Genomic DNA, 14,801 nt, shown 5'->3' on the forward strand with positions numbered 1-14,801 from the left:
AATTAAAGAAAATTTGCTGATGATCTCCTAGCATGGGCTCTCATGCTCTTAAACCGAGTAAATGATTCTGAGCAACAGAAAGCTCTTCGATCAAAGACTCTTTATTTTTCCTTCCCCCTAAAACTGCTCACTTATGACCCTTTCCGTTTGTAGACATCATTCCTGGAATTTCTTCTCAGACCAAGAATACCACAGGTATAGAGCCCAGCCTGGGGAAATCACAGAAAAAACCATGGGACTCCACCTTCTTTTTCTCCTCCTATTAGGGGGAGAGACTAAGTAATCACATTGTCCAGTTACATTAACCTCCCTTGTGTGTAGAAACCTACACAACAGCTGTCTCTTTCCAATTCATTCCACTTGTCCAGGCAGCAGCTGTTCAAGAACTACACCTGGGTACATGGCTCCTGTGAAAAAGGCAATCCTTCCAATTTATCTGAACTTGCGGTCAAAAGATATGGCAAAGGACAGGTAGCCTAGAAACTAACTAGAATAAGGTGTTTTGGAGTAACTGGCCTGGCTGCAATCAGATGTACTGTCTCTGTAGCAATGAACAAACTGTCAGCTCTTTCAGTCATTCTGGTAGAATTAGGAATGCCTAATTGTGGAACAAGGGGGAACAAGAAATCACGTCTTGTAGGGTCAGCTGGGAAATAGGCTAAGGCACAAATTAGAGTACCCGATGTACATACAGCAAGAGATCTAGGTCAGAGTTGCCCTGTGCCACTTGAATCTAATTTGCAAAATGTTATTCACCTGAGATTAGCAATTAGCTAAAAATGTGCTTACCTTCCTAATATTTCCAGCAGTTCGGCTACACCATTGAAGTGTTCTGTTTCATAAACAAACCTTTTTTAAAAAGGAAAGAAAGAATAAAGTCAGTACATGATGTTCAAATATTTGATGTTTACTTAACACTTCTATGAAACCACCAATTTTACTCGTCCTCCCCCCCACCCTTCGCTTACCTTAGAAAAATATTGTTAATCTGTTTTCGGATAAATGCTCTAAGACCAAGAAATTTGCCATAAATTCTGTGTAAGACTGTTTTTAAGTAGTCCCGTTCCCGAGGGTCTTCGCTGTCAAATAGCTCCAAAAGCTGTTGTAAATGAAAGACAGAGTAGAAGTCAGAAGTGGTTTCAGGAAAGGATTTAGGAGTTCTGCCACTCATGATTTAAAATCCCTCCCTCCTTTCCTTCCTCAAAAGTTTATTATGGGCCAGGCACAGTGCTAGTCTTTGAAAATACAAAGATAAATCAGTCAGACAAGGGGCTTACATTCTAATGAAGAGATAAACACAATAATAATCATCGTAACAACAGTAAGAGGTAACACACATACTGCACTTAGCACGATTATCATGCAACTTTCTAAGCAATCTACTTATGTTAATCCTTCCTATAAAGTAGTGTTATCCCCATTTTACAGATGAGGAAATTGGGGCTCAGAGGTCATTGGGCAACTTGCCCCCGGTCCCACACTAATAAATGGCAAAGCTGGGGTTTGAAACCAAACAACTGACGCCCTAGAGTCTGTGATTTCAGCTGCCGCACTCCTATAACAAACTACCTACTGAGCTCATGTTCCAAATATACAGTTAGGATAAGCCTTCAGCTCTACCCGAGCATGCAGGTAAATGAATCAACCTAAACCAAAGCCAACATCTAAAAGTCCCCAGTGATCCTGGCAGTGTTCTTTTTGTAGAGCTTCGTTCTTGTTACACAGGTGTACTCACTTTGTAAACACTCACTGAGGTGAACATTTATGATTTCTGTATGTTTATTATACATGGATGACATTCTTTGAACTTCCACTCACTTGTATTGACTTCCACTCAGTCAATAACTGAATCCTGATAAGATATCAACATATGTCAACAACAAAACCTGTACATGAACGTTCACAGCGGCATGATTCACAATAGCACAAAGTGGAAACAACCCTAATGGCCATCAACTAATGCACGGATGAGCAAAATGTGCTACAATGGACTATTATTCAGCCCACAAAAAGGAATGAAGTACTGATACCACACGGAGGAGCCTCTGAAACATCATGCTAAGTGAAAGAAGCCAAACACACAGGCCACATACTGTAGGAGCAGGCAAATCCACAGAGACAGAAAGCAGAATGAAGAATGTCCGCTAAGGAGTATGGCGTTTCTTTGCGGGACGCTAAAACACGTTCTGTGATTATATAGCAGTCATGGATACACAACTTGGTGAATATACTAAACAACACTAAGTTGGAAACTTTTTTAAAAGGGTGGATTTTACGGTATGTGAATTATATTTCAATAAAGCTTTTCTTTTTCTTTCTTTTTTTTTTTTTTTAAATGACAGTGGGCAGGTTCCTCCAGCTGAAGAACAAACTTGAAGACTGGTTTGAATTTTACAGAGTTCCTCATACATTCATTATCATCACAATAAAACAAGACTCACAGTTTATACTAAAGTTGACTTTACAGCAAAACATCTCAAGAGCATACTGACAGTATACAAATGAACACAGACTACACTAATTACCAAAAAAGCTATCAAGACACACGTAAGCATGATTTCAGGTGATTAAGACATGAGGCTGACAGCAGAAGAATAACTCAGTGGGCAGTAATCAAATAAATTATCTGCTTTTGCTTGGTGCTTTTCGTTGAACAAAGACACAATTACAGACAAAGAATGGCCCTTCAAATAACGGCAGGAAGTACAAACTGAAGGAGAATCTTCAAAATTGGGCAGGGACAGAAATGCAATTTTTGGCTACACAATGTCATCCATCGATCTATCCGTCCACCTGTCTGTCCATTCAAAAATCAAGTACCTCAAATAAATATGTCTGCCTATTCAGAGCCAGCCACTGGGCAAGGTGTCAGAGATACAACGGTGAGCAAGACAGACACAATCAGCTTTCACAAAGCCAAGTCTAAATGAGCAATACCGGTGAACGGGCAGCATAAGTGGTTTAGGATGCTATATGAACACACAGCAGACAAATCCACTCTACTGGGGAGAAGTGGAGTGGTAGGGAAGGTTTCTGGAGGAAGTGACATCCAGACAGATCCATGAAGAAATGAGAAGGCTGAAGTGGAGGGAGAGCGTTCATGGCAGGCTCAACAGCACACACCTTCACCAGCAGCCCATCAGAATAGAAGCTGTTAAGACAACTGCCGTCTCTCTGCCCCGTCAGCCATGCAGTCCATCAACCAATCAATCAATGTCCGCACATGCCAAGAACTGTCCTTGTTACTGTGCACACACACACTAGTGAAAAACTTGGGAGCCCACAGGGAAAGCAATGAGCAAGTCGACTAAACACTTCCACAGGGAACACTCTAAGAAGGAAAGGTATGTGGCCCCATAAGCGAAAAGGTCCCAGGGGCCCAGTATCTCTTATCTACCACACACACAAAATGACATAAGATCTCTAACCTACTCATCCTACTCCTTGTTAATGGAAATAATTAACCTTTTAAGTTCTACTTTTTAATCTGGTTTCTATTTTTAGGTGTTATAAAAGGGTTTAGTGGGTAATTTGCAACCAACATAAGAGAAGGTTTGAGGGGTGTACTGTTAGCAAAACTTGAATCAACTATGCTTATGTACTATTAATCTTTAGAGTTTAATGAAAATATAATTAAGCAAAAATTATTTAACTTGTGTTTTCATTAGGCACTCAAAAAAACATGCATCACCAGGCATCTAACTTAAGTCATTTACAAAGCCACAAATAGTATCATCATATATGATGTCCTATGAGAAAGAAAGATAAATTACATTATATAAATTACTTTTTTGCAGAACTATAGAACACATTTTTGGTGAGTTCATGATATAAAAGACAAAAGAAAAAGTATAACAACACACAGGTCGAGAAAAGGAGGAGAGGGATGAGCTCTGCTTTCCAAAACAAAATGACACACTTGTGCTTAGTCATATAGACATGGCCCACAAAAAAGCAATGAGAAATCTCATCCAGCATCTGCAAATGCCTAGTGAACTGCACTCCCTACAATATAGCAGGCAACTTGTTGTCAGAGAAAAGCTGGAGAGTTTCCAAGGTGACTACAGAGCAAAGATAGACCTGTCAACATGCTGACTCCTAGTTTACAAAGCCAGCTTTCCTGAAGCTCACAAACAGGGATGAACTGGGGAGTGATTTAGCCAAAGAACCCTCCTTTGAACCTAATCATAAATCTCCAGGGACATGAAAAGGGCAAAATGCAAAAGGCAGTTAGGGTCTCCCAATCAGACATGGGAGACTGAAACTCTCTCCTGAGTCCCCCCTGAGATTAGAATAAAAGAATAAAAACGGAAGAAACCCACGGGGCAAAGAGGAATGGAGAGCAGATGAGACAAATTTACACATTTTTCAAAGATGGAAAGTGGATGGCAAGGGGTAACTATCTTAGGTTTCCTCTTTCTCCACTCTGCTAAGTGTTTTTCCATCCTGCCAGCAAGGAAGGGAGCCAACAAGAAGCAAGCCAGTTCACACTAGAGAACCCTTAAAAGGCTTAAGAACTGAAGACACCAGATATATTTGATGGCAAGGGTGTGGAGAGCTAAAAACAGGAGGGCTGGTTGAAAGTTTGTCGAAAGAGTAACAAGACCTCCCAGATCGTGTCCCAAGCAGTGGACTAAAGATTTACAATCAAAATCTGGAGAGAATAAGCACCCAAGTCTCTCATCTTCAAGACACTGTACACAGCTAAGTGAAAAATTAAAAAAAAAAGGGGGGGGGATTAAATAACAGTCAGCATGCTGAAGAATGAGACTTCTGCTGGTCCCTTTGCCTAAGCCCTCAAAATCCTGGATGAGGTAGGAGATAGGAAGGTCCCTTTTGAGGGACCTCAGCCTCAGCCTCTTGACAGCCTCAAGAGGAAACACCTGTTGATACAGATATTTGAGGGTTTGTCATTGAAAGAGCAAGGTCTCTGCCCAATGTGCTAAGTGTCTCCCATTTGTGTGCATGCATGCACACACGTGTGCTCACACACACACACGCACTCTAAGAAGGCTCTTTGATGGTTCTAAGAAGCCTCTCTGATGACTAACATGTAACTATGAAGCCAAGGATCACCAGCATTCTAACACAAAAGAGACCAAAACAATCATAAAGACATCAGAGGAAAAAGCCACAATGCAAGCACAGAAACAAACCAAAAAAACAAAAACAAAAAAACCCTGCAAAAAAGAACTTATCCCCAGAAATAAACAAACCTATTGGATCCCTGAAACAAAACAGAGCAACTACAGATGGATATTCAGAAAATAAAAAGAACTTCTGGAAATTCAAGATGTAACAGAAATAAAACTTTCAGAAGAACTGGAACATTACAATGAGCAAATCTATCCTGAAAGTATAGAAGAAGATAGTATATAGAAGAAAGAAGGTAACTAGAGGATCCATCTGGAAGGTCCAACACATTCCAAACAGGCACAGAGAACAGACACACAGACACAAAAACAAAGCACATGAAATTATCTAAGAAAGAATTCAATGCAATTTTCCAGAAAAAGGGGACATGAGTTTCGATAGAGCTAAGGGCCAGTATGTTCTCTGCACAATTAATAAACAAAGACCTACAGCAAAGCACATCAGTTTGAATTATGTGGACACTGGGGACAAAGAAAAGATCTCAAAAGCGGAGAGAGAAAATAGGTCACTATAAAGGATAAGGAGTCCCAGTTGGCGGAGGCCTTCTCAATACCAATACTGGAAGTAGAAGACAATCTAGAACTCCCTAAAACATCTGAGACAATATGAGTTCTAACCCATAAAGCTATCCCTAGCCAAAATGTCAATCAAGTGTGTGGGTAGAATAAAGACATGTTCAGAGAAGCAGGTCTTGAAAACTTACAACCCATTCATACCTTCTTAGGAAGCATCTAGAAGATGTATTCTGCCAAAATCAAAGAGAGGGAGATAAGCAAGCAAAGAGTGCAGAAGCAGAGTGCAGAAGAGTGGCAAAGGGAAACCCCAGGATAACTACGGTGGACACAGCCTAGAGGAAGCCACCAGTGCCAACCAGAGCAAGATGCCCAGAGCTCCAGCTCTGGGAAGGAGACCTTCAGAGAAAACAATGGAACTACAGACTAGCCAATGTGTGGGCCAGACTGAGAAAAGCTATACATTGCACTCAGAGAAGAACGGAGGGATGAACTAGTAACCAATACCCAGAAAAGCAAGCATGTGAAAAATATGGCAACTATTAATTCCAGGGGGTTAAAAAAAATAAAAATAAAATAAAGCTCTACAGGAGAAGAAACGCAATTATAGCATAACATGTGCCTTGGCTGAGAACAACACGTACACTAATGCAAACACTACAATTTCATTAAATTTTGTGACACAACTACATTGTTGAGATATAAAGGAAGAGATAGAGAGGGAGACATATAAAGATATACAGTATGAAAAATTTAAAAAATCAAGGAACAGCACCATTAAGAATGCAATTTAGAGAAATGGAAATCATACAAGGAAATACATGTAAGGAAACTGCTAGAAGACTTGAACGTGGTTACCTCTAGGGATTGAGACTCTGGGTTGGGGAAGGATGAGTTAGAAGAGTGTTATTTTTCTTTATAAATCATATAAATACATTTGAATTACTTAATAGGCATTACTTTGTTAATTAAAACTATTTTTCAAAATTAAGGGCAAAAGGTTTGAAACAAAACGTCCAACTGCCCTCTACTAGGATAAAGAAGCGACTACCCTGCCCTCCATTCCATGTAAAGAAATATTAAATGTAAAGAATATCAGAAATGCTCAAGTGAACAATCAATGAAATTGGTATTCTAAATGTTTTCATCCAAATTACAATCAGGTCTCCAAATTTCTGGCTTTGCTTTTAACTTTAGCTATTCTACAACCTGAAAAATGATATCTCCTGAACACCTTTACCGTGACCAGGTAATGCACGCGGAGAAAACAGCCCAGAACCAAGCAACGAGAGCCAACAGCAGCCTGACTCCAATGAATGAGAACAACTCAAGAGGACCAAGTATGAAGTGAGCTCATCTGGGGGCACCACTGAAAGCATGGTGGGGACAAGGGGTGGAAAGGCTGCACGCTGTAAGCGTCTAGCAATTCTGACTTCAAGACTCTGATGGAAACTCAGTATAAAGATTTCAAAGGTGGAAGCCACACAAACACGAACAGCTCTGCCAAGTCATATGCTTTTATTTTCTTCCTCATTTCTATTCTTCCCACATACTAGAGAAGTCCATTGTTTTCTCCCTCAACAAAACCTTGCAATTTAAAATCTTAAGACAATCAATTTGGCCAGCATTTCAAGAAAGAGCTGTTACTCTACATAATGATGCAGGCAGGGACTAGCCACATAATTTGTGGAGCCCAATGCAAAATGAGAATGTGGGGCTCCTTGTTCAAAAACTAGTAGGAATTTCTGGGGCGCCTGGGTGGCTCAGTGGGCTAAGCAACCGACTTCGGTTCAGGTCATGATCTCGCGTCTCGTGAGTTCGAGCCCAGTGTCGGGGCACTGTGCTGACAGTTCAGAGCCAGGAGCCTTCTTCAGATTCTCTCTGCCCCTCCCTGCTCACGCTGTCTCTCGCTGTCTCTCTGTCTCGGTCTCTCTCTCTCTCTCTCTCCCAAAAATAGAAACTAAACATTAAAAAAAATTAAAAACCATTAAGAATTTCAAGACCACAGGGGCGCCTGGGTGGCGCAGTCGGTTAAGTGTCTGACTTCAGCCAGGTCACGATCTCGCAGTCCGTGAGTTCGAGCCCCGCGTCGGGCTCTGGGCTGATGGCTCGGAGCCTGGAGCCTGTTTCCGATTCTGTGTCTCCCTCTCTCTCTGCCCCTCCCCCGTTCATGCTCTGTCTCTCTCTGTCCCAAAAATAAATAAAAAACGTTGAAAAAAAAAATTTTTTAAAAGAATTTCAAGACCACAATGGCAAAACATTAAAACAAGAGCAGGGCCCTTCTCAGCCTGGGGCCCGTGTCATCGCCCAAGCTGCACAACCAGAAAGCTGGCTCTGAATGCAGGAGTCCGGGCAGGAAAGCCCTTTCCCAAGGTTCTTAAGTTACAGGTTGCACTGGAGGGGATGAGGTGAAGAGGTAGTTTACCGTTCATTGGTAATGGCTACCTGATAAAATTCCTGATAGAAATAAATTCTCTAAAGCTTTATATGCTACAGCCTCTGAGAGAGAATGTAAACATTTTGGCATATTCAAGGAACTTGTTTGGAAAATAGCTCTTTGTATCAGAGCCGACGTTCAAGGCCTCATGAAATTTATTTCAGTTTAAAACTTAAAAGTTTTTAATAGGTTGCTGTGTGTCATGTCCAATTTGTCTTGAGTTTTTAAAACACAATAACGAAACGTCACTTTTAAGGACAGGGTAAATGATTTGCATAATTTGCATGGTAATTATCGCACCTTTCAGCTTAAATATAACTGCAAATGTGAAATACAAATTACTAAGTCGCAATCTCCAGCAGTACATATGTTTACGGGGACACTTGAACAGTATGTCTCTTAGCAACCACTGACTGCTTTTCAGATTTGCAGAGTGGTTGAAAGCAGTCTTTAGAAATAGGCTACTAAACTCTTGCCATGATAATACACCCAACGAAATAATTCAAGGTCTGGCAACTCATTTTTTGATCGGGTGGGGGAAGGAGAGATCATAAAGAAACCACTTTCCCAACTGTCCTAACACAGATGAAAATTATCTTTATTGGGAATAGACACGTGTGTTCCATAAGCCAAAGTCAGCCTGCACACCTGTAGCTATACAAGGCAGTTGCTAAGTCTAAAATCAACATGACCATAGACACAAGTGTACTATGCAATCAAGTGACTCTCTAGATAAATCTGACAGCTTTCTTTTATAAAGACTTAGATTGAGTATATAAGAAACGCTAAAGGTTACGTAAATCTAGATTTAATAAAAATTACAGTGAAATTTAAGCAAGCCACTCAGTCGTACCATTCTTAAATAAAAAACAGCAAACCCTTCAAAGGTACAAGTTACAGACAGTTCTGTCTGGCCCGTACAAAAATCTGGATTTCCGGGTTCTCTTGACCTCTTGAGGCCACTGCTGTCTCCATCGCTCCTTCCTGTCACACTCAGACTACTTCATTCCATACCACTTGTCTGGCCTCAATAAATATTCGGATGTCCTATCTTTGCTTCTCACCTATTTTTTTTTTTAAGTTTATATATTTGTTTTGAGAGAGAGAGAGAGAGAGAGAGAGAGCATGAGGAGGAGAAGGGAAGAGACAGAGAGAGAGAGAGAGAGAGAGAATATCTCAAGCAAGCTCCATGCTATCAGCACAGAACCCAATGTGGGGCTTGATCTCATACACCGTGAGATCACGACCTGAGCCGAAATCAAGAGTCAGATGCCTAACCGACTGAGCCACCCAGGCACCTCTGCTTCTTCTCACCTATTAAAAGTCTATGCTCCTGGCACTAATACACATTCACTTCTAACACTGGAAGAAATCAGTTGGTGAAATGAATCCAAGGACAGGAGAGACCACATTTAACACCTGAAAAAAATCTCAATAGCCAGAGTCCAAAGGGTTGCTTTTTTTTTTTTTTTTTTTTTTGGCTTTTATAAAGGTAAAAGTCGAATTTCAAAAAAAAAATCATAACATGGGGGTTAAGATGTTGACAGACAAATACCATGTGACTTCACAGACTGAGGCTATTCTAGAAAATATGATGAAAGAAGATTCTTAGTGTTGTCAGGAACTGTTCTAAGTGCCTATGCATGTATTCACTTAATCTCCACAACAACCTCTCAACAAAACTACGATTATGCTGTGGATATTTTGCATCTACTTTCCAGATGAGGAAACGGAGGCAACACAGTTATATAACTTGCCCAAGGTCATGCACTAAAAAATGGCAGAGCCTGAATTCAAACCAGTCTATCCACTTCACCTCTAATCTATACTGCTTCCTGATGAGGAAGAAAAATGAGTAGTGTTGAGAAAGGTTCTTGGGGCAACACTGGAAGTTTTCCACTGAGCGTCAGATTTTAAAAAGACACATACAAGTGATGAAAACAAATGTTAAGTATAAATGAATGGTGTACTCTTACAAAAACAGTCTTACGAAGGCTAATGCACAGAGTCAGCTGAGGTTGATGAAAAATGCAACGCAACAAAGTGAGACTTAGTAAATAACTTATTTATAATTTTATTAAATAAAATTTAAAAATTACTAACGTAATTATAATCACCGCTGATAACACACATGTTCATTTTTTAAATGTAAAAAATAGAGAAATACAAAAAATCAGAAAGTAACGTTCTTCACACTTAGTCACATTCTACCAGACAATTAATAAGTTTGCCTTCCAAAACTTTTAGTGCATATACAAATATTCCTTTTCCCTAAAATACGAGACTCAAATTCAAAAACATCATACTGTTCCATAATATGCATGTTTCACTTCAAAACAGATCGTGTGTAGCTCTATCTCATTCTTTCTACAAAATGATGAATATCCCATTATATGAATGTCCACAGTCTATTCAACCAACACCCTACTGAGGAACATTTAAACTGTTTCCAATTTATATTAACAATGATGCATTCCCCATGCTTGTACATATATCTTTGTGTACACACCTGACTATTTCTCATGGAATTGCTCAGTGGATAAAATTTAAGCCAACAGAATCCTCCCAGCTTTCCTCTCCGGAGGATTTTACCAATTCACTGGTACATTATTTATGGTTTATGTTTTCCACTCAAGCCTCTGCTAAGTTCCAGTCTCCTGTACCCATGCCACACTGTTTTAATTCATGTGCCTTTATAGTTTTAATATAGTACATTCATGGTTATGAATAAATATCTAATAGGCAAAGGATCTTTAGTTTTCTATTTCAAAAATTTATTTCATGAACTTTGAAATTTTCAAATAAACTACTAAAAAAAAATTTTTTTTTATTCTTTATTTATTTCTGAGAGACAGCAAGACAGAGTGCGAGTGGGGGAGGAACAGAGAGAGAGGAAGACACAGAATCCGAAGCGGGATCCAGGCTCTGGGCTGTCAGCGCAGAGCCCGATGCAGGGCCTGAACTCACGAACCGCAAGATCATGACCTGAGCCAAAGTCGGACACTTAACTGACTGAGCCACCCAGGCACCCCTGAAATTGTAATTAGAATTGCACTAAATGTATAAATTAACTTGGAGATTCTATGGATATCCTTATGATGGCAAGTTTCCCATCTAGGAATATGTCATTTGTTCAAGGCTTCTTTGCAAAAATTTCTTATAAGTTTTACATAAACTTAAAAAAAAAAAAAGTTTATTTATTTTGAACAAGAGTGAGCATGCACACCACTTGTGAACAAGTGGGGGAGGGGGAGGGGGGAGAGAGAGACAGAGAGAGAGAGAGGGAGGGAGGGAGGGAGAGAGAATCCCAAACAGGCTCCTTGCAATCAGTGCAGAGCCCAACACGGAGCTTGATCTTGTGAACTGTGAGATCACGATCTGAACTGAAATTAAGAGTTGGATACTTAACCAACTGAGCCCCCCAGGCGCTGCTCACATAAACTTTTAAATTTCATTTCGAAAGGTGGAGATTTTATTTATTTATTTATTTATTTATTTATTTATTTATTTATTTATTTAAAGTAGGCTTCACACCCAGAACAGAGCCCAATGCACGGCTTGATCTCGTGAACTGTGAGATCGAAACCATAGTTGAGATCAAGAGTCAGATGCTTAACTGACCAAGCCACCCAGGTGCCCCAAAAGGTGGAGGTTTTAAAATTAATATTGGAATAAAAAAAATAAGACTACTAATGTGGGTAAACAATATAATATGAGGGGGGTATAAAAAGCAGAATTAGTATTTAATGAGCAAGACAGACTACTAATGTGGGTAAACAATATATGAGGCAGTATAAAAAGAGGAATTCGTATTTAATGAGCGACTACTATAATCCATGCATGATTATCTGCAGTTTTTACAAGTCATACCATTTTATCATCATAACAAGCCTACTTGTTATAATTTGTTGTAAGAGAGGTCCACATTATAGCCATTTAGAGAAGAAAACACTGAGGTTCAGAACAGTAAAAAAAAATCTGCCCGAGTTTTCTTTTTTTTTTTTTTTAATTTTTTTTTTTAACTTTTTATTTATTTTTGAGACAGAGAGAGACAGAGCATGAACAGGGGAGGGGCAGAGAGAGAGGGAGACACAGAATGGGAAGCAGGCTCCAGGCTCTGAGCCGTCAGCCCAGAGCCCGACGTGGGGCTCGAACCCACGGACCGCGAGATCATGACCTGAGCTGAAGTCGGACACTCAACCGACTGAGCCACCCAGGCGCCCCTCTGCCCGAGTTTTCCAGTACATGCTTACAATTGAAGGGAGGGAGCCTGTATTTGTATCCATAGTGCCAACTCAATCAAGCATATGTAACAATTGTCAGTTTGGGTATACATCCTATGTACTTAAATCTCATTTTTTCTGTTACCTCATGTTGCAAATGAGGAGACTCAAGCTTGGACAGCAAGTGTATTAACTGGCTGAAGACCACACTGTCAAGTAAGGCAGAAAAGCCCATTTTAATGCAGTTCCTTCTTACCCCACGGTGCATATTTTAGCCCAATAATCTACTACTTAGAGTACACAGGGGAGTCAGGATGCAAATACACAGCTTGCTAACTTTCTTTCCACTACCTTATGTTAAAATAGCTCAATTCTTAATTTTGCTTTTGTCTTTACTGACAGGAGAAACAAGAATCAAAATAGACTGTGAAGAATACAGCTAGCTGCTATAGAAAATAGGTTGAAATCTCATGGCTAGGATACATTATGCCTAACTCAATAAAAAAGTTTTAAGTTGAGATGACCAAAAATTCCTTCTGAGATCCTTTGAGAATCTACAGAGAATAAAATATCTGCTCCAAGAAAAGGAATGCGGTAAATGTCATCCTGATTTGCAAAAGGGAAAGGTAGGAGGGTTCCCGTGTCATAAGAAAACCAGGCTTAGGTACAAAACACGCCAGGACTAGGTGGCGCCACGGGAGGCTGTGGGGAGAGAAACAAGCAGGGGGAAGAGGGGGTGTAAATAACGAATGAGCGAACTACATGGTACACAAATGAAGGAGCTGCCAGCTCCAGGATACTTGAGGCATGGCGGCGGGAGGAAAAGGAGGGTGTGTAGGGGCAGGGCGTAATCTCAGCACGATGCCTTAAGCTCCAAAAGGCCAAGCAGGTCCCAAGTCAGAAACAAACAACCCAGGAAGGGAGCTCAGGAGAATCACACTGGGGACGGAGACCCCACTCCTGCAAGGTGCTAGGATCCCAGGTAAGTCATCAGCAGACTAAGGGGTATGAAAAGAGGCAGGAGGCCAGCTTTACAGGTTAGCAACAAGAACGAACGGGTGTTCTGGAAAATGGCAGCTAATTGGCACCCAGAGCTTATCCCCAACATGACAGTTAATGCTCTGCTTAGTCATAGGATTACATTCAAGCACCACTCGGTGGTGTTATTGATTTTGCCAACACGCTGCCTGTCCCTTTCCTGACTGATTCAGGAACTGCGGTGAGCCCTCATGTGAAGGTTGAGTTCATCAACAGACCCAGCAGAGGGAAGGTAAAGGAGGCAAAGGTTGTAGAAATGAGGCAAGGACTGAAAACAAAGCATTAGTACATGGACTTCACTATGTATACTCAGTTTCTCGTCTCTGCAAAAACTCGGGAGACAGATGATCAATCGCATGGTTTGTTAAATACTGAGGGTATCATTACCAATAAGGAGCAGGAGCCCCTAGAAGTTCACTAATGTCCCATGGCAGATGAATGGCATTCCTTTTTATGATAAAGTCTCATGGCCCATAAATGAGGGGGATGCTGTAAGCACACAGTCCTGGCTTTTACTCTGGCATCTGACAAAGTCTCTACACTCTCCTTATGAACAAAATTTAAAATGAAAGAAGGATGATGACATTCTAGAGTAAATTTCTAACGGGTTTAAGGATGGAATTCAAAGACTGTTGATTAATGAATCTGTGCTAAATAAAGGGAAGTCGCTAAAGGCATGCCAAAGGCCTCTATCATCAGTGCTGGCTGTTTTAACAACTTCTTCAGTCAATGACCTGAGATGAAGCCAATAGCTACTAGCACAGTTAAGAAAGTCGCAGATGTGATCGAGATGGAAGGCACGATGAATGCGGTGGATGACAGGCTCAAGATACAGAAAGACTTCAAAAGTCTGGGGAGAAATGATATTCTGCAGAAATACGTGTCAAATCCTACAGCAAATTGTACAACGAACGAGAACAAGAGAAAACATGGCTTTACATTATGCATAAAGCTAAATTAGAAATCAGTTAAAGACCACAAGTTAACACAACTTATGTTAACACAAGTTAACAGTGCCATGGAACAGCAGGAAGAGCTAATGAGACTTCTTCCCCTTTAAGAAACCTGGCGCCCGCGGAGAACCCAATTCTAAGCTGTGCTGGACTGACAAGGCTCAGGGCACTAAGTCCTGACAGAGACAGAAGCCTTCCAAAACTGACAAATGAGACAGGGTCCACAGAACTAAAGACAAAGTCTAGAACAGAGAACATACTGACAGTGGCTCGGCTGGATCCAGAAGGCGGATGGGCACAGTTCATCCTGAGCAGGAGTTTAGAACTATGAGAAAACTTCACAAATAATCTGGATTTCTGTTTCTCTTGAGGGAAGAAAAGAAAAAAAAAAGTCTACCAATAACTGAAAGAAGAGGGATAGCCAAAGCTCCCTTTAGTAGAACTCTGTCTACCTCCTATTATCTGACACCTGGCCACCATAGTT

The 14,801-nt window shown here is 40.6% G+C and overlaps 1 protein-coding gene across 3 annotated transcripts in view; it reads right to left on the minus strand.

Moving 5' to 3' along the window:
• The window catches only part of PPP2R5E (protein phosphatase 2 regulatory subunit B'epsilon), a 149,058-nt gene that overhangs the window by 18,771 nt on the left and 115,486 nt on the right, over positions 1 to 14,801 (minus strand). For all 3 annotated transcript variants that reach the window (XM_042989856.1, XM_042989858.1, XM_042989855.1), the window contains exons 6-7: positions 969 to 1,099; positions 790 to 849 (exon numbers count right to left, since the gene is read on the minus strand). In XM_042989856.1, coding sequence (XP_042845790.1) covers positions 790 to 849; positions 969 to 1,099 — 191 coding nt within the window. The remainder of the gene's footprint in view (positions 1 to 789; positions 850 to 968; positions 1,100 to 14,801) is intronic.

The sequence above is a fragment of the Panthera tigris genome, chromosome B3 (assembly GCF_018350195.1).
Source record: "Panthera tigris isolate Pti1 chromosome B3, P.tigris_Pti1_mat1.1, whole genome shotgun sequence".
NCBI classification, from domain to species: Eukaryota; Metazoa; Chordata; class Mammalia; order Carnivora; family Felidae; genus Panthera; species Panthera tigris.